This window comes from Dipodomys ordii, unplaced genomic scaffold (genome assembly GCF_000151885.1).
Source record: "Dipodomys ordii isolate 6190 unplaced genomic scaffold, Dord_2.0 Scaffold126, whole genome shotgun sequence".
Classification (NCBI taxonomy): Eukaryota; Metazoa; Chordata; class Mammalia; order Rodentia; family Heteromyidae; genus Dipodomys; species Dipodomys ordii.
The window spans coordinates 7,595,386-7,614,754 of NW_012267342.1; the positions used below are offsets into that span (position 1 = coordinate 7,595,386).

At 33.8% G+C, this 19,369-nt stretch overlaps 1 protein-coding gene across 2 annotated transcripts in view; it reads right to left on the reverse strand.

Annotated features, from left to right (window-relative positions):
* Positions 1-249: 249 nt before the first annotated feature.
* Positions 250-19,369, reverse strand: part of Spopl (speckle-type POZ protein-like) — a 50,643-nt gene continuing 31,523 nt past the window's right edge. The window contains exons 4-11 of one of the 2 annotated variants that reach the window (XM_013030070.1): positions 19,176-19,327; positions 16,992-17,119; positions 12,154-12,244; positions 11,932-11,987; positions 10,043-10,165; positions 7,397-7,539; positions 7,257-7,310; positions 250-2,452 (exon numbers count right to left, since the gene is read on the reverse strand). In XM_013030070.1, the coding sequence (XP_012885524.1) occupies positions 2,308-2,452; positions 7,257-7,310; positions 7,397-7,539; positions 10,043-10,165; positions 11,932-11,987; positions 12,154-12,244; positions 16,992-17,119; positions 19,176-19,327 (892 nt within the window). In that variant the 3' untranslated portion in view covers positions 250-2,307. Of the gene's footprint in view, positions 2,453-7,256; positions 7,311-7,396; positions 7,540-10,042; positions 10,166-11,931; positions 11,988-12,066; positions 12,245-16,991; positions 17,120-19,175; positions 19,328-19,369 lie in introns of both variants that reach the window. The other variant, XM_013030069.1, reaches the window with a different exon arrangement.

A 19,369-nucleotide genomic window follows, 5' to 3' on the forward strand; every position in this document is an offset into this window, starting at 1 on the left:
TTCTAGAGTCACTGTAGTTAGAAATGTAGACTGAAGGGGCTGGGAAGGTGGCTCAGTGGTAGAGCGCTTGCCTTGCATGCATGAGGCCCTGGGTTCGATTCCCCAGCACCACATAAGCAAAAAGAAAAAAAAAGCCGGAAGTGTCGCTGTGGCTCAAGTGGTAGAGCGCTAGCCTTGAGCTGAAGAGCTGAGGGAAAGTGCCCAGGCCCAGAGTTCAGGCCCCACGACCGGACCAAAAAAAAAAGAAATGTAGACTGAAGCAGTGAATTATTTCACAATATGCATTTGATAATGGGTACACTATTTTTTAAATATACTTTAATAAATTTCTATGGCTGGGAAAATGTTTGTTTTTTCCTAAGGCCATAAGAATAAAAGTGTGTATTTGTATATAAGTTTATTTTTTAATTGCACATTATAAATTTAACAGACTCAATCTTTCAGTAGTGTTAAGGAAATTAATTTCTACTTGCCATGATCTTCTTGTATAGGATTAAAGATGATCACCAGGTAAGAATCTTGCTTCTATCCTAAGGGATTCTTCCGATTTTAAGTTGCCATAACCAAGACTCAATTAATATAGGATATTTAAAAATATAATTTTTTCAGACTCCAGTTTGTTGTGGACAACAAATATTTATTTGAAAATGTTCAATGTAAAGATGAATCACTCCTGATGTCTTAGGAATGCTTCAGTTAACATTTAATAAAGTGATAGCAAATTAAATCCACTTTACAACCTCAAGCTTCCTATTTCTCCTTTTATCCTGAATTCACAAACAAAATACACAAATTATCCCACATATAGGTATATGCATTTGTGTTTCTCAGTGACACGCTTTTTTCCTTGCAGTCAAATATAAATCTTGCCTAAGAAGTGCACTGATAGTGCTGAAGTAAGTTGGATACAGTGACCTGGACACTGATCACTCCTGCTTCTCTGTAACAGTGTACAGGAAGAGATCTCACAACTCTGAATAGTTGTGTCTTTAAAGCTAAGATTCATTAGAATAAAGAACTGGCCCATATAAAGCAGTTTATAAATAGTTTATCCTGTTCACATTATACAGAATTTCAATCATCCATAATGTTAGTATAGTAACTAAAACACAAAGGAGAAAATGTGGGGAAAAAAGTCTTAGTGTAGCCTGACATAGTCTATGGGTCTCTCCTTTACTATGCATCTTTCACAGGCCATGATACCATTCAGTGTTTAAAGGAAGTGGACTGTCCATGATTCCATTACTGTCTGGGTGCCTTGTCCAAAGTGAAATAAAGCAGAAATAAATTCAATAATGAATATGTGAAATCAAACTAATTCATCCATCATCAAGGATCTTCCTTATCTATTATCACAAACATCTCAGTTGCCTCCTATTTTAAAAAATTCTTCCAAAAGTTAAAACACAATTATACTTATTAATTTCCTCAAAAGCAAAAAAATATATGTACCATTCATAATACAAAAGTTACACATTAAAAGTGCATATATATCTTTCTTAATTGGCCCACATGAATTTACATTTGGTCATCCTTACTTTCAACATGTACAGAATTCTTCATATAAACATAGGTCATTATAAATTAAAAAAATTACTTCAGCATAAAATATGCCCTTTTACTGAAATCTTAACCTCAATCAGTTCTCAGTTATTGTAAACTCAGATAAACCCACAGTTTCTTGGACAGTGAACATAAGGACAAACATCACAGATTTTACTAAAAATTTGGGCTAACTCATTGCATATTTGCCCCTGAAATGGAAATAAATTAAATTGAAGCAATGTATTGCCATAACCTACCCTGAAGGTAAGCAGGTTCTTCTATATTTATAGAGCTCTGACTGGAGACATTCCTGATATTCTCCAATACAAGTGCTTTGAAGGAGAACCTAGTTTTATACTTTGAGATAACATAGGACAAACCCTATAAAATTAATTTTCCTTTTCTCAAAATAATGGAAGATTCTTTTGAAACTTAGTATCTTCAGTTATCAATATTACTGCATTATGGAGCTAGTGCAATCCTGCATAGCCTTGGTCAAAATGCAAGGCACAATAAAAAAATTATTCTATGAACAAGAGAAGTCATTGAAGATAATTTAAGGCCTTGAAGTGAATTAATCAGTCTAATTTAAAGCTGAAGTATAAACCATAAATTATCCACTTGAAATGCAAGCAATATGACTTTCCAGCTTCTGTTCTGTGGACAAGAAAACAGAAACAACTCCTGCTTGTGGTCTATATCAGAATCCTTCTGCACCTGGAAGAGTAAAGTCAATCCCGATTTCTACTGTCCATGGAAGTGTCAGGACTGCTTTAGCCGTTTGCGTGGAATGCCGAACTGCGGACACTGTGCAGATGCCAGTGCTCGAAAAGCTTCTGCCACTAAGTGAGGGTGAGACTGAATCATGGCCTTCCACCCAGATGTTTCCATTATGTCAGCTGCTTGGCTAAAAAATGAAATATAATGATGGTTATTAATGAATCTTTCCTAAAATGAACAATGTTAACTTATCCTGTTTTTTTCATATGTGAATTCTGAAATGTCTAAACACTGCCTAACTTTCTCCATATGTTCAAATCATTTAAATTATCTTAAAAGTCTTACTGTTGTTTTGTTTCAAATCAAAGAATGAAGGTTTTAAAAGTTTAATCCCTGAAGTATGCATTGTTCTAGTTTCTTATCTTACTCCCCTTAATTGAGGTTGTTGCAATGCTTTCTTAGTAACGTATTATATTATATTATGCTCTCTTCCAGAGGTCCCCTTCCAGATATTTAAGTCTTTGGAACAAGAAACCTGGTTAATGCTTGCTCCCTACTTTCTCTGTTGCTTTCCACTGCTACTTCAATGATCTGGCTTTTTATACTCCACTACTGAATTGCTTATTGTACCTACATAGGAAACATGCCACCAGTAAGAAAGAAATCTGAGTAAAGTGACTCTTTCCTTTTTTCACTTTTACCAGCCAAAATATACAAATAATCAAATACTTTAGATTCCCCCTTCAAAATGATTCTTATGAACTTTGATTTCTTTGTAGTCTCATTGTGATCAATAAAGTCTAATCTCTTTGCCTACATTAGTAACTTTCCAGCTGGCCTGCCTGTATTAAACCTTATTCCTCAACTACCACCACCACTCCAGCTTCCTCAAAATCTACTTTCCAACTTGCAAGCAGAAAAGTTTGCTATAACCGAAACTTGATTATGCCCTATACTTTAGTGAAGGCTCATTACTCTTTCAATACTAAGAAAAGTACTAATGTTACCAGGTTGTTGTGGGATCTGATCTGCCTTCTCCATCTCCTTCTCATTACCCAACCTACATACATGGACAATACTAGACTAGTGTGCACTTGAGACTCCCTCTTTCTTACTAGAACTGTGCAAAATCTTTTATTTTCTCTTCTGGGATACACTTTCCTTCTACTTCTCTTCACCATACAAGTCCCTACCAATACTCCACATCTTTATTTTTATAATTTGTAGAAAAAGCTTTTAGTTTTGGTTGCCTTTGCTCTGGTACATGGGCTTGAACTTAAAGCCTGGGTGCTGTCCCTCAGCTTTGTCTGATGTTCTACATTTGATCCACAGCTTTACTTTTGGCTTTGTTTTTTTTTGGGGGGGAGGGGGGGGTTGCCATCAGGCTTGATCTCAGGGTCTGGGCACTGTCCCTGAGCTTTTTCATTCAAAGCTAGTGCTCTACCATTATGAGCTAGAACTCCACTTCTGGTTTTCTGGTGTTTAAATGGAGCTAAGTGTCTAATGGACTTTCCTATCCCGGCTAACTCTGAACTGTGATCCATAGGTCTCAGCCTCCTCAGCAGAAAGGATTATAGGAGTGAGCCAGCAACATTCAGCTTACTTCTGGTTTTTTGAATGATTAATTAGACATAAGAGTTTCACAGACGTTAACGTCCAGACTGGCTTTGAACCACTATCCTTGTATATCAGCCTCCAGAGTAGCTAGGATTACAAGTTTGAACAATAAGCACTTTGCAAAAAAGGCTTTCTTTGACCCCTTTGCTATATGCTGCTTCAGGTATTCCACACATTCTTTACCATCATGACTTATTGGAAATTAATTGTTAAATAATCTGCTACTATATCATAGTCCTTGGAAAGAGGAAAACATCAGTTGTTCTCATCACTATATATTATCTGTGCCAAGTACAGTACCTTGGAAACTTACAAAATAATAAAAAACAAAACTCTGTCAAATAATCAGCTACCTCTTTATACTTTGATTCATGCTATCTTTTCTGTCTGTACTGTGTGATCCATTTTTCTTACATCTGCTACTGCTACTCTTTGTTTTAAGACTCAGTTCAGATCTGCCAGAAGCCATTCCTAAAGTTCCAGGCTTAGTCACATATATCTACCTCTTGTAATAAATTGCATAGTTATGTACTTATTTCTATTAAAGTGTTAAGGAAGGAAGGTTCTTCAAATATTTTTATTATGCAGCACCTCAGAATGTTGCTTAAAATATAATAAATGCAGGCTGGGAAGGTGGCTCATTGGTAGAGTGCTTGCCTTGCATGCATGAGGCCCTGGGTTCGATTCCTCAACACCACATAAACAGAAAAAGCTAGAAGTGGCGCTGTGGCTCAAGTAGTATAACGCTAGCCTTGAGCTGAGGAACAGAGGGACAGCGCCCAGGCCCAGAGTTCAGGCCCCATGACCGAGCCCCCCGTCCCACAAAAAAAGATATAATAAATACTATGTAAATATTTTTGAATAGTAGTTATCAATAAAATTTTATTTGCCAAACACTGGATACCAACCAGTATAACATGTTTAGAAGTAGGTATTTACATTTAGAATCACATTGATAAGCTGATACCTTCATTTATTAATTCAATAAGTATCTATTGAGAGCTTATACTTCTCCAGGGCATTTTAAAAGACTGATAGTTCTTTCCTTTCTTTTCCTTTCATCATTGTCCTTTTCTTTCCTTTTTTTTTTTTCTATACTAAGGCTGACCTAGACCTCATTGCTACAACTCTAGTAGTTGAGCTATATCTCTTTTGCTTTTGAGGCAGTCTCATTAACTTTGACCAGATTGTTCTTCCACTTGGAATCCTCCATCTCTTTTCCCTGAATAGCTGGGATTTCATGACTGTCACCATGTCTGGCTTAATTCTTGAGGCAGGTCTTACTACGTAGGCTACGTTAGCCTCAAACTCCCTATCCTCCTGCCTCTGCCTACAGGGTGCTAGGATTATAGTTATGTACCACTCCACCTACTTCTAAACATGTTATACTGGTTGGTATTCAATGTTTGGCAAATAAAATTTTATTGATAACTACTATTCAAAAATATTTACATAGTATTTATTATATCTTTTTTTGTGGGACGGGGGGCTCGGTCATGGGGCCTGAACTCTGGGCCTGGGCGCTGTCCCTCTGTTCCTCAGCTCAAGGCTAGCGTTATACTACTTGAGCCACAGCGCCACTTCTAGCTTTTTCTGTTTATGTGGTGTTGAGGAATCGAACCCAGGGCCTCATGCATGCAAGGCAAGCACTCTACCAATGAGCCACCTTCCCAGCCTGCATTTTCTTAGCAGTCTAAAACTCATAAAAAAAGTATCATTGTCATTTCTTGGGACTGGTAAAATGGCTTAAGTGTAAAACTGTCTGCTTAACAAGTACAATGTCCTGAGTTCAAATCTCAGTACAGCCAAAAAGATTGTCATTTGGTACTAATGCAGCATATTTTAAATTAAAACTAATTTTGTATAACACAACATGATGATATCATATTATCACACTGGGTAGTACAGAAGACAACCAATGATTTGAAAGTTGCCAATGCTCTTTACTTTCATAAACTAGAATTCACAAGCAAATAGAAATTCAATTAACCAACTTTATATGTACTAAACAGATGAAAAGAATAGTAAATAATTAATTTGGTCAACAAACCAATTCATTTTACTGTCTTTAACATGGCCCTACTTTTTTTTCACACATTCCTACATCAACTTAAAATATTTTTTTGATTTTGTAGAGTTTGTTAGATACCTCAGATTGGCTTGGCACTTGCTATGATATTTAATAATTTGAATAATTTATGAGTTTATAGGTAAAATTTATAAAAAATGGTGAATACTTTCAATTTGTCATTTATCTTCCCTATTTGATTTCAAAATAATTTCAAGGAATAGAAAAGTCACTCTAAAAATAAGAAAAGGGAAAACAGAAACAGTTCATCCAAAGACCTAAGACTAGAATGATAGTAATAACCCAACTTATGGGTTTACTGTGGAAAAGGAAAAATCAAAGTGCTACCATTTTGGGATTGTTAGACAATTTAGTATATAGCATATAAGGCAAGGCTTTGGCTAACCCAAAGAGCAGTGGCTTAGCATTCAAAAATAAAGACTTTTAGGGCCTAGTGTATTGGTACATGTCTGTATTGGTTCATGTCTGTAATCTCAGAACTTGGAAGGAGGAAGTGGAAGTATCGTGAATTCAAGGCTAGCTTGAACTACATAGAAAGACCTTTTTTTTTTTTTTTGGTCAGTAGTGGCGCTTGAACTCTGCGCCTGCTCTGTCCCTCAGCTCTTCGGCTCAAGGCAAGCACTCTATCACTTGAGCCACAGAGCCACCTCCTGTTTTCTGGTGATTAATTGGAGATAAGAACCTCAGGGACTTTCCTGCCAGGGCTGGCTTTGAACTGCAATCCTCACATCTCAGCCTCCTGGATAGCTAGGATTACAAGCACACTCAGCCACAGCAAGACTCTTGTACTACATAGCAAAAAGAATAACAAAAAATTTAAAAGTTTAAACTAGCTATGGGTAATGCATGCCTATAATCCTGATTTTGGGAGGGTCTAGGGCAGTAAACTACAAGTTTGAGGCTAGGTTTGGAAAATAAAATCTTAAGCAATGTCTGAGGATATATTTAGTGTAGCAGAAGAGTGTATGCCTATTATGTACAATGCCCTTGAATTTAACCCTCAGTACTGAAGAAAAAAAATGTGAAGACTTTCAAAGCAAATTTGGGCAAAATACTCCTCATTGGATTAAATGAATACTTCCAACATTAGAGGCAGCCAAGCTAGTTTTCTTTATAAGCTGATCTACAAGGGAGCAGAGCCTCAGGAATCCACTAAGTTGTCAATTTTTTAAAAAAAGTAACTGGCAATTTGTTTCATATCACTAACACCTGGATTTATACTTATGGTAGAAAAGGCTACAAAAACAATTTTCATTTATGCAGATAGAAACTGATGACATCTTACTTGCTGTTCCAGTTTTTCCCATCTTTACACCCAAGTTGTCGAAGTACACTGCACCTGCATTAAAGATTTAAACACACTTAAACAAAATATGATGAGAAAAGGTTGAAGGTGTCATGTCAAATGAAATAAAAGCAGCTTACCTATTAATAAAGTCTATGGCTTGTGCTTTCAACTGTTCTGCACTGTGCAAATCTGCAAGGACAAGGGTATCAGCAACATTGTCTACTGAGAGGTTGCTACACAAAGCTTCTTCACACATGACCTTCAGCCGTTCCAGTGCATACTATCCAAGAAAAATACAACCATTAAGCACTTACTACAATGACTAAGTTTTCAAATACATGACATTTGCAACTTATAAAATAAACTAGAATACTCTCTGAATTAAGGTTATTTTAATCACTGAATCATGGTTTTAACTTAATGTAAAGAAAATATGATTGAATACATTTAGGAGAAAGAGTAATTTACCTTGGAAAAATTCAATTTACATTAGTGGAAAATACAGTATATTACTCTACATTATTCTTTACACTAAAATTTTATTTATATTCTGAAGCCTTATTTATAACTAATGCATATATTATATATTCATAACTGAGTATATTTCTTTTTCATTATTTCACACCTGGAGTATACCAATGAGAATCACTGCCTTTTGCCACTACTCAAACCTGAAGAATGAACTGAAAGCTAAACAAATCATATTAATACCAATAAAAAGTCCTTCAATTATTATAGCATGCATCTTTAGCAACTTTGAGGTATAGTTGGCCTACAATAAAATGTTTATTTAGGTTTACATGTTGATAAGTTTTACAGCCATAAAAATCATCATCTATTCCAAAGGTAATGACTCATTGTCCTCAAAAGATTTTTCCTTATCCCTTTGTAATCTTTTCCTCTTGTTCCACCACAGGCAGCTTCTAATTTATAGTTATCATTATAAATTAGTTTGCATTTCTTTAAGTTCCTACAAATAGAATCAGAAATATGTACTCATTTTTTTTAAAGCCATGCAAGATCAGCTTTCAAACTTATTTTATTATTTGTGTGTGTGTGTGTGTGTGTGTGCCAGTCCTGGGGCCTGAACTCTGGGCCTGGAAGCTGTTTCTGGGTTTTTATGCTCAAGGCTAGAATTCAACCATTTGAGTTACAGCTTTATTTCTGGTTCTATGGTGTTTACCTGGAGATAAGAGTCTCATAGACTTTCCTGCCCAGGCTGGCTTCAAACCTGGATTCTCAGAACTCAGGATTACAGGCATGAACAGTGTACTGGTAAATGGCTCGCCGGCCTTTCTGTTAAAAGAAATCTGAGCCAGAAGTAGAGCTGTAGTAGAGCTCTAGCCTTGAGCATAAGAACTCGAGGAGAGTGGCAGGCCCAGAATTCAATCCCCGGACTGGTACAATCAAACAAACAAAGCATTAGCCTAAAGAGTAATTTTATTAAAAATGAAAAGCAGGGAAAGATATCACGTTGGTTTCATAAGGTGGGTCTTTTCTCCTTTGTGCTATACCTGAGGTGCATAAGTAGTATTGTTTATATGTGGAACACAAGTCTATTAATTATAAATTCACATATTTTACATGTCATTAGGATTAGTTTATGTTTACTACAATCACTCTAAAGATCTATATAGTCATTTTTGTCTGAATCTTTCCCCAAAACAATTAATTTCAGATCCATGTATGTAACTGCTCATGTGTTAAACAGTTCAATCCTTATTCTTGATCAGTATTCCATTAAATATATATATATATATATATATATATATACAGATATATATACATATACCAGAATTTGTCTATCTACTTGAATATTTGAGTTATTTCCAGTACTCAGCTATTACAAATAATGTTGCTGTGAACACCCACATAGAAATTTTATATTTATATAGGCTTTCTTTTACATAGCCAAATATCTAAAAGTGGATTTATTCAAGTATGTGATTTTAACTTTTTAAGAAAGTGCCGAACAACTGTCCAAAGTAGTTAAAACCTGTTATACTCTCATTAGCAGTGTCTGAGAGTCCTAATTCTTTTATAACTTCAGAATAGTATAATCATTATAGTATTAGCTATTATTGAGGTGTGCACAGGCCTACCATCACTGTGTCTTAATTTATATCCTCCTGATGACGTTGGGGTTTTTTAATATTTCATTTATTTCAGAAAGTGTTCAAGCATTCTGTACACTCTTGGAAATAACAAATTCTTTAAAGTTTAATTTTGAGAGTTCTTATACAGTCTAAATATAAAAGACATACATACAGTGTGCTTTTAGGTTTGACATGTGCTAGATTTAAGATTTTCTGAGACCTCTGAGCTTTTCTACCTTAAAAGAAATTATTACATTATAAAATTGTCAAGATGTTTCTCTACCTTCCATGCTGTCATATTAAAAAGTTTAATTTATGAATACAAATGTTTCATCTTAAAAACACTACATATGAATACCAAGAATTTGAAAATTCTAATAATTTTATATGCTTGTAATTCTTATCAAAGGCTATTTATATATATAATATACATAAACATATTCAAAACTATTATGCTTATAGTTTAATTCTTTCTTTTTCAAGGTGTTTTTACAGCTTGTCATTTGCTTAAACAATCTCAGTTCTGTATTATCCTACTGTATGCTATTTCATAAAACTCTGAAGAGCCACCTACAAATTGTATAATTCAATACTTTGAAAACAGTTGGGAGTTTTCATTTGATGATAGTCTTCTATATACATCAAGCTTTAGGATATTTTTCAGCTCCTTAAAACCTAATTACTTACTTTGTCTGCAGCTGCCAACAAGCTGTCAGCCATTTTATCAAGATTTGGTGCTTTTCCCGTGTAAACAAATTTCATCATTTCTTTAAAAACCTCAGGGTCTAAATCATTTATTTCCACTTGGTTCTGATATTGAAAACAACATAGAAAAAGTCTTAAAAAATACTTACATACAAATGAACTAATCTGAATCTTTGACAGCAATTAAAATACCCAAATCTGAACAAAAGTACTTTGCCACTCACACACACACACACACACACACACACACACACACATACAGATGTTTTTTAAAAGTGATATATATGTAAATTTTCAGTAAGTGAATAAGCAAACCTACAGTAAAAGTCTAAAAACAGCATATATTTTGTAGAAGATGGGGACCATTTCCAGCTTTAAAGTATACATCTTCATATGCAGTTAAGCACTACTCTGTGGAATGCAAATCCTACTTTTTCAATATTAAAAAGATTTTTAAAAATTCCATAGGTAAAACAAAATACATCCATGTCCAGTTTCTGATTTCTACCTTAGAGAATGATGGCTATTAACACTTCCTTGTTGGATTTCTACATTCTAATAAAATGTCTAAAAATCCAAAACCAACAGCTGTATCCTTAGCACTAAGCAAACAGAGGACAAGTAGGTGTTTGGGGTAAGAGAGACACTGCCTCAGGAGGATTAGTTGCTTTTTCACTTCTGTATCTTGGCATTCAGTTCTCTCCTAAAAACAATGAAGCTAAACAACACCAGGTTTTTTGACACCTTACTATCAATAACATTTGATACCATTGATATCCCCCTCCTATAGAAATCACTTAGATGTCATCTGAACATTGGACATTGCAGTCCCTAGGTCAACCATGAGTGGAAAGAAAGCAGATACTTAATTTTGTAATTCTTCAAAGCTAGGCTACATGAATAAACTGGAGTTGTCCAGTGGGAGCCTTAAAGCTCACATTATGCAACTGGCAAAGAAAAAAATATCAACATCTGATCTCTAATATAAATTCATTTGTAAATGACAGAAGACAGAAACACCTGAGATTACTGAGTATACACTAGTACTGATACAGTATGACCTTTTTGGGTTTTTTTTTTGGTCAGTTGTGGGGCTTGACCTCTGGGCTTGGGTGCTATCCCTCAGCTCTTCAGCTCAAGGCGAGTGCTCTACCGCTTGAGTCACAGCGCCACTTCCAGTTTTTTAGTGGTTTATTGGAGATAAGAGTCTCATGGACTTTCCTTGCCCAGGCTGGCTTTGAACTATGATCCTCAGAGCTAAGCCTCCTGAGTAGTTAGTATTACAGGCATGAGCCACTGGTGCCTGGCATTTTTGTTAATTCTAATATATATCTTTTTTGGTGGTGAGAAAATTTAGACATGAGTTTTGCTGCTAGAAAACAAGAAAGTTAACTTACAATGTTTAGAAATGGGGAGTGCATAGTTTATTTTTTGGTGGTACTGAGGTTTGAATTCAAGCCTCATATATTTTAGTCAGGCATTGTTAATTGAGGCATACTCACAGAAAGAAAGGAAGAATATACAATTTAAACAAAGACCTCTCAATTAGCTACAGACTAACACAGCATCAAATTCCCACCCCCTTCTTTCTGTGGTAGTAGAATGAATTGAATCCAGGGCTCTAACCTTAAGCCACACCCTGCAGGGTAACAGCTACCTACTAGTTTACCTTCCAGAAGAGCTTCACCACAGCTACTGCTTAGAATATTCATTGAGCATTCACAGGGAGCTGCACCTATCATTCTGCTACACAAGTTTTCTGCTGTTTATATGACTTGCAAATATTTCCCCTACTCATCACAATACAACAATAAGAACATGTACTAATATTCTATGTACAATTAAATATTAAACCTATGAGCCATTTTTACCTTTTTGCTCTCTTCCATTTCATGTTCAAACATTGCATTAAACACCGGGGATCGAGCTGCAATAAGATTGAGTATCATTATTTAATACACACATTTATTTTAAAAATGTATTATTTTATCCAAAGTATAAAGTACCTGCAAGCACAGATTTATGAGCTTTAAATTCTTGTCCTCGAACAAAAAAACTGCAATCTGTAAATCTTGTGTTTTCCCAGAGATTACCTAAATCTTCTGCTAGTCGACATTCAGGCACCTTCAAAGTATTTGTATTAGTATGTCCTGATATGTTTACTGAATCTTGGACCACACTCACCTATTGAAAAAGAGACAGCAGGAAAAAGACATTCACTAAGTATTATCAATAATTACTTATTATATCTATACTTATTAGTATCTTTAAAATCATTGGCTTATTCAGTACTGTTGATCAAAAGATCCTAGTATCAAGGAAATGAATTCACAAATGAAACACAAATGAGAGAAATGCTTTAAGAAAAATCAGAAGACAACCAGATCTTTTTATTGAGTAGTAACAATTTCTGTAAATAAATGACATCAATTAGTTGGGAAGCTAAATTATTATAACCTCTGACACTATTTTGCAATAGGAAACCCTCAATATAATGTTAAACAAGAAAATGGTATTTTTATGGAGGAAGAAAGCTTTTTTCACTTATATTTCAGACCTATTAACATTTAAATTTTAGTATATATACCAGATGACTCAAGTATAAAACATAAAGCTGTATCCCATGATATGTAAATTGGAAACTTCTTTAAAGTGTTGCACCTACAAATTTTAATTCCACCAGAATTGATTTAAATAGCTAGTACAACTGACTTAAAAGTTCATGAAAACCTCTTATGGAAAATCAACAGCAAGAGTAATAATAATTTAGTTCAATTTGTTGACATTTTATTTACCTATGAAATAAATAACAAAAGTTGGTATGACTACAACGATTATTTTTATGCAACTTCAATGTTATATTTAAACCAAAACCCACTAAACTGATTAAAAATTAAAATCTTAAATATTAGCTAAGCCTTTTATATCACTTTAAAAGGTACTCTAATATATCAAATACAATTTCAGCTAATAAATCTTCAGAACAAATAAATTATCTTTCAAAATTAAACAAGGAGTGCTGTTAGCTATCTGTTATTTTTATATTGCCAACTTTTTTGGTCATTTATTATGCAGCAATAGATAATTATTTTCAGTTTTTTTAAAGTATGCATAAGGATACATAAAATGTACATACAGCAAAATGGAAATTAAAATGGACAAACTGTGTCAAAATTATTAACATACTAATACATGAAGCATAATAAAGTCCAACATATAATGTTTTTAGAGTCTGGATAAACACAGATGAACATCCATCTTGTGAATTAAAGAAAACTATCGAAAAATGAGAAAACCTTTAGATATTAAGTGTTCTCCCACCAACACACAATATTAACCTTTCTGGACCCATAAGTGTCACATTATCACCTAATCAATTCACCTTATTTTACAGAGATTTCGAAGTGTTATTAAGACAAGATAGATAAAATGCCCTAAAAATCTTAATACTAGTTTGTATGAGAAAAAACAAATTATTTCAATTATTAAATTACTTGTTCTAAATAGCAATTTTTAAAGTGCTATTTAAAATTAAGCAATATTACTCTGTAACATGATAATGACTTAATGTATTACAAAACTCTTCTTCTGAGATGGTTTTTCTAAATACAAGGGCTTTGTGTATATAAATAAATATACCAATTAAGGTCATCTATAATTTATCAAATTCTTCAAACTTCTAAAACAAGGAAAAAAGCTACCTGATTACCTGATTACCCTGTTATACTACATATTAAATGCCAATGATATATAAACTAATACTATTGCTGTTAATATTCAAGCTTTAGTTAAGGATCAGGATTTTTTTTTTATACACATAGTGTGTTCATTGTTCTTATCAAGAAGCATTACTCTAGAAATTTCTAGTCAGAAGCAACCAGGACTAGTAAACTACTTACATAAAGTATGTATTATTTATTTTTAAAAATGTGACAACTATTAATTAAGGAAAGGCTTCTTTTTTTCTTTTAGTGGCACTGGATTTTGAACTTGGAGTTTCAAGCTTATTACACAGGTGCTCCTCCACTTGAGTGATGCCCCTGAACATTTTTTGCTTTTAGTTATTTTCTAGATGGGGTCTTGCCTCAGATCCAAATACTCCTACCAATTGCTTCACCATGCCTAACTAATCGAGATGGTGTCTCACTACCTTTTTGGCTGAGCTAGCTCTGAACTACAATCCACAGTTGTGATCCACGGCACTCAACCAGTATAGAATTTTTTTAATTCCACTTATCCATCCCAATTGTATTTAAAATAATATACTTACAGTAAAAATTTTGTAACAGCCAGGTGATAGAAAAAAAGGATTAAGGTAATATAGATATTATCAGGTATAGACACAGATGTTTTTATTTGTATCCTGATAAGCAATGATAATTTAAGCAACCATAATTTACAAGGATTTCTATTATTAACTTACCTAATACCATCACATAACCACTAATTTGAACTAATAATTAACATTTCATACTCTAAAGAATATTCAAGTGACTATTTATAGAAAAATAGTGACCTAACAAAAATTGACATGCCATGATTTTTATGACTGTTTCTTCATGTCTATAATTAAACAAATTATACAAATTTAGTATTCCCTATTATTCAAAAAAGATAGTGGAAATAGGCTTAGTCATGGAACCTAGAATTAAAAATTCAGGAAGAAGGCTGAGATTCTACTTACTTATTCAACAGTTGTTTTTCAAACATATTTGACTCAATACTAACAATATAAAGATGAAAAACTGAGGCAGTTAATCAAATGACTATCCTAAAATCTAAATTCATTCTACTATGGAGTTAAGGTAACTACGAGTTTCAATTTTAAAAACATGAACTCCAAACTAGTCTAAAACCTAGGAAATCTTGAAGCTATGTAGTACACTACAAGCTATTCCTCCAATAAACTATCCTCATCTATCTCCCCACTCTGGCTCTAAACTTTTAAGATTCAATTTTTTCACTGAATTCTAGATTATTGGGTCTTAGTTTCTGACTTTCACAGATAGGTGCCTTTTAAAAAAATCTAGTGACATACATGGTAGTCGGCTTTTCATTTTGCCAAGACAGGTGGTTTTGAAAATAAAACCCAACTTATACCCACTATTACAAAATATTTTAAAATAGAAAAGCTATTATATATATTAATAAAATAAATAGTATGAAAAAGATGTGTTCTTAAAAATAATGAGTTTAGTTTTACTTCTTTTTCCCATATTTCACAAATGGCTTGAATCTGTAAACTTAACACTGAGTATTTAAAATTCGTTGGGTTTTACAAAGATGAACTAACATAATCAGTTTTCTAGTTTTATTTATTGCTTATTCCTGTTTTCTGCATTATATGGAAAGAGGAGGCAGAGCCTCTTCTCTTATATTGCTAGTTTCATCTATCTTTTACCACTTCAGTTACCCTGCAAGATTACGCTGTCTTGTATAGAAAGGGTAGCACCCACCTGCCTTACCTGTCTACAGCACCACTTGGCAGGGGAGGGGGAGGAGGCAGTTCTTAGGGAGGGCAGTGCAATGCTTCCTCCTCTTCCTCAAGCAGTGCTAGAGATGCTGTCGAAGGAAGGGCATCCATGAGAGGGGTGGAAGAAATGACCGAGGGCACGAATAATGTTGTTAAAAGCACTTTTTGCCCACCTATGCTAAACATGGTGCCCAGGGTACAAATGCATAATTTGGGATCTAAAAATAGATAGGATCAATGCCAACTTAAAAAATTGTATGTCATGGTTGGCTCAACTTTTAGAGGGTAACTAACATGTATAATCTAACATACAGATACTTAACATACTTCAAATATACAGAACAAAAAAAACCTTGAACTTAATTTCAGCCTTAATTCTGAATTTAATTGTCTAGGTTCCAGCAAAATACACCTAGAAAATTACCAAAAATCAATATTTCAATGCTAACATAGGGATTATTTTCTATAAAGGTCCTTTCATTAAAAAAGAAAAAAAGATGACTGGCTGCAGTTTCTTTTGAAATAACCTTTAAGGTCCATTAAACTATAAGACTATGTTTTAAAAAGTTACACATTCAAATTTAAGATAGCTGCTAAAATCTGTAAGATTCTACATTTTAGGATAGTAAAATTTTTATTTAGTGTATTTATTTAGTCTACTACTTGGAATACCTGCCTAATCTCAACAAGTACTTTAAGTTTTTTGGATTTGAGTGAAACAGTACTTATATAATTCTTGAATTGATTCCAAAGATGATTCTCAAAAATTCATTCAGATGAAATTACTTAATTGATCATAATGACAACAGCTAATCCAAACATTAAGACAAATAATAAGTCATTGGTAGGAGCAATACTGACAACTTTTATAAAGTTTTATGAATATAAAGTTACTTTATATATTTGCAAAAACAAATATGTACACATTTAACCCTGTGAGATCTATTTATCAGAATGCTATTACCTACATAATTAATCCTTCCAACTGTTTAAAAAATTAAGATTCCCTTCAGGTACTTTTAAAATTCAAACTGATAAACTTTGAGTAGTATGTTTAATATGAAAAATCTAAAATAATTGGCCATCTATGTCAGTGTTATTCAGAATGAAGAAGATATTTAGAAAAGTTCATACACACATAAAAGCACATCTAGTCTTTTCAAGAGTGAAAAGGATTTAATATGTAGTAGTGTAACGACACATACAATTTAAAGTTAGAGATAAGATCAAAATTTTTCCGTTTGGGCCACCACACTGATTTGTAAGAAAGTTTTAATTTAGTCAAGTTTTTTTTTGGTCAAGTATTTACAAATGAAACCTTATTAACTATACCAATTCCTTAATTTTAAATATACCATGAGTAGTTCAGTTTACATTTTGCCATATTACTAAATACAATTATAAGGGTTCTTTATAGTTAATATATATATATATATATATGTACATATATATACCCACCTCACAAAATAATGTAAGTTTGTCATCTGGTAAAAGACCATTAGCTTCATCAAGCAAAAAATCCCTTCTAATGAATTTTTTAAATCCCCAATCCTTTCCTTGCACAAACCGATATGCTCTTTGGCTTTCTGATGGAAAAGAAAAGCTTAAATAAAACAAGTATAAAGGAGACATTTTTTCTTAATGGATTTTTCATAATGATAACACATTTTAAATGAACTGTTAAAAAAGCAGGCCTTGGTTCTATACATCATAAAAATATAAGTATGTATGTTCACAAATAACATTGCCCTAAGAAATAAGTGAGGAAGAACCAGATCATTCATGCTGCTACTGAAATTTTGGCCATGAGATAACTTGGTCAGTGAGCTCAATTTAAGAATTCTAGACTTTTAAAGAAAAATTCAGATCAAATCTAGTAGAGAAAATAAAAAAAATTTTTTTTGGGGGGTCCGGTTGTGGGGCCTGAACTCTGGGCCTGGGCACTGTCCCTCAGCTCTTCAGCTCAAGGCTAGCACTCTACCAATTGAGCCACAGCACCACTTTCGGCTTTTTTTTCTTTTTGCGTATGTGGTGCCGAGGAATCGAACCCAGGGTCTCTGGCATGCAAGGCAAGCACTCTACCACTGAGCCACCTTCCCAGCCCAAGAGAAGAGAAATTTTTTGAAAACAGTCTCAACCTAAAATGCAATGTTGACAAAGATACAGTACAGAATACTCATTATTTAATATCTGGCTAGACTTCAGGTTGAAATGTACCTCTCATTTCCAGCTTCTTCCCTTTAAAATATATGCTCCAAATCACCAAGACATCTCTTAAGCATTCCTAACAAACACATTCTACCTATTTAAGTTTTACTTAACTACAGAAAATCCAAAATCTAGTAAATAAGTTAAAAAAGCTCCTAGTCAGCTAGCATTGGTGAGTCATGCCTGTAATCCTAGCTACTTAGGGGGCTGAAATCTGAGGATCACAGTTCAAAGCCAACTCAGGCAGGAAACTCATCTCTACAAATTAACTACCAAAAATGTTTAACACCTAGGTCCTGAATTCAAGCTCCAGAACTGGCACACAAAAAAGCTCCTAATCATTCCTTAAATTAAAAAGAAAAAAAGGGGGCTGATTCTAAAATGTGGCTTAGTGGTAGAGTGCTTGCTTAGCATGCATGGAGCCCAGGGTTCGATTCCTCAGTACCACATAGCAGAAAAAGCCAGAAGTGGTGCTGTGGCTCAAGTGGTAGAATGCTAACCTTGAGCACAGAGAGACTCACAGGGACAAACCCTGAGTTTAAGCCCCATGACCAGCAAAAACAAAACAAAAAACATAAAAAGAAAAAAATACTATCATGAAGGTTTTAGCATGATTTATCAAAGGCTTTTAAATAGATATCAGAAGCAAATGCTTGAAATACCTACTATACTGTAATAACTGTAAAATAAGATCCTCTATAGAAATCATCTATTAACGTCTATTAAAATGAAGGTAGAAAACCAGTGATCTAACTGACATTCTCCACTATCTTAAACATTAAGGTAAAAATACAAATTACTTCACCAATACAATATTTTAAAATGTGTTATTGTTACAAAAAGGCACTTGATTCTGTGCTTTAGTTCTAAAAATTATTAAAAATTTAGTGTGGCCATTCATGAGATACTATCTCATTTAATGTATCCTATATATATCAAAGGATATGTTGATATATATGTCTTTTATTATGAGACTCCAGGTAACAACTAGGGCAATAAACATAAATTCTGGGCTGAATTTAATAGTCTCTGGGAGTCAGTACTGAGTTTATCACTCAAAAACTTCTAGTGCCAAGATATTAGGGCATTCCTTCTCTCCTCTACATCTTTTTCCAGATTATGCAGCAAATAAATCAAAGGAAAAGAAATATTTCTTAAACATATTATTTAATGCCAGGTATCCTGTCCTAACAGTAACTATGTTTCCAAGTAACAAGTAAAATGTTATTTCAGGACATAACAACTCGTATGTCTTATACAGTCTAAGATTTACTAAAACAATCATAGACTCCCACTGAAATTTAAAATTAAGACAATGGCCAATTTAAGTATTTGAGGATAAGCAGATTTAAGCATGGTGGGGAACCTTCAGACTTTTCTAGGTAACATCAAGGGATTGCAAACACTTCTTCACTCAGTTTGCAAATCACTTACCCATTGCTTTTGTTTCTTCCCTCTTAGCGTTCAGAAGGGAAAATTTGAATTTTGCTCGAACTTCACTTTTGGGGCAGCTGACTAAAAGCAAATATAAGGACAAGTAGTCTTTACTTTCATCATCTAATCCCTTTGGATTTACCCTCAGGCACCTAAAATAAAACAACAGACTCACTTGGGAGAATATAATACTT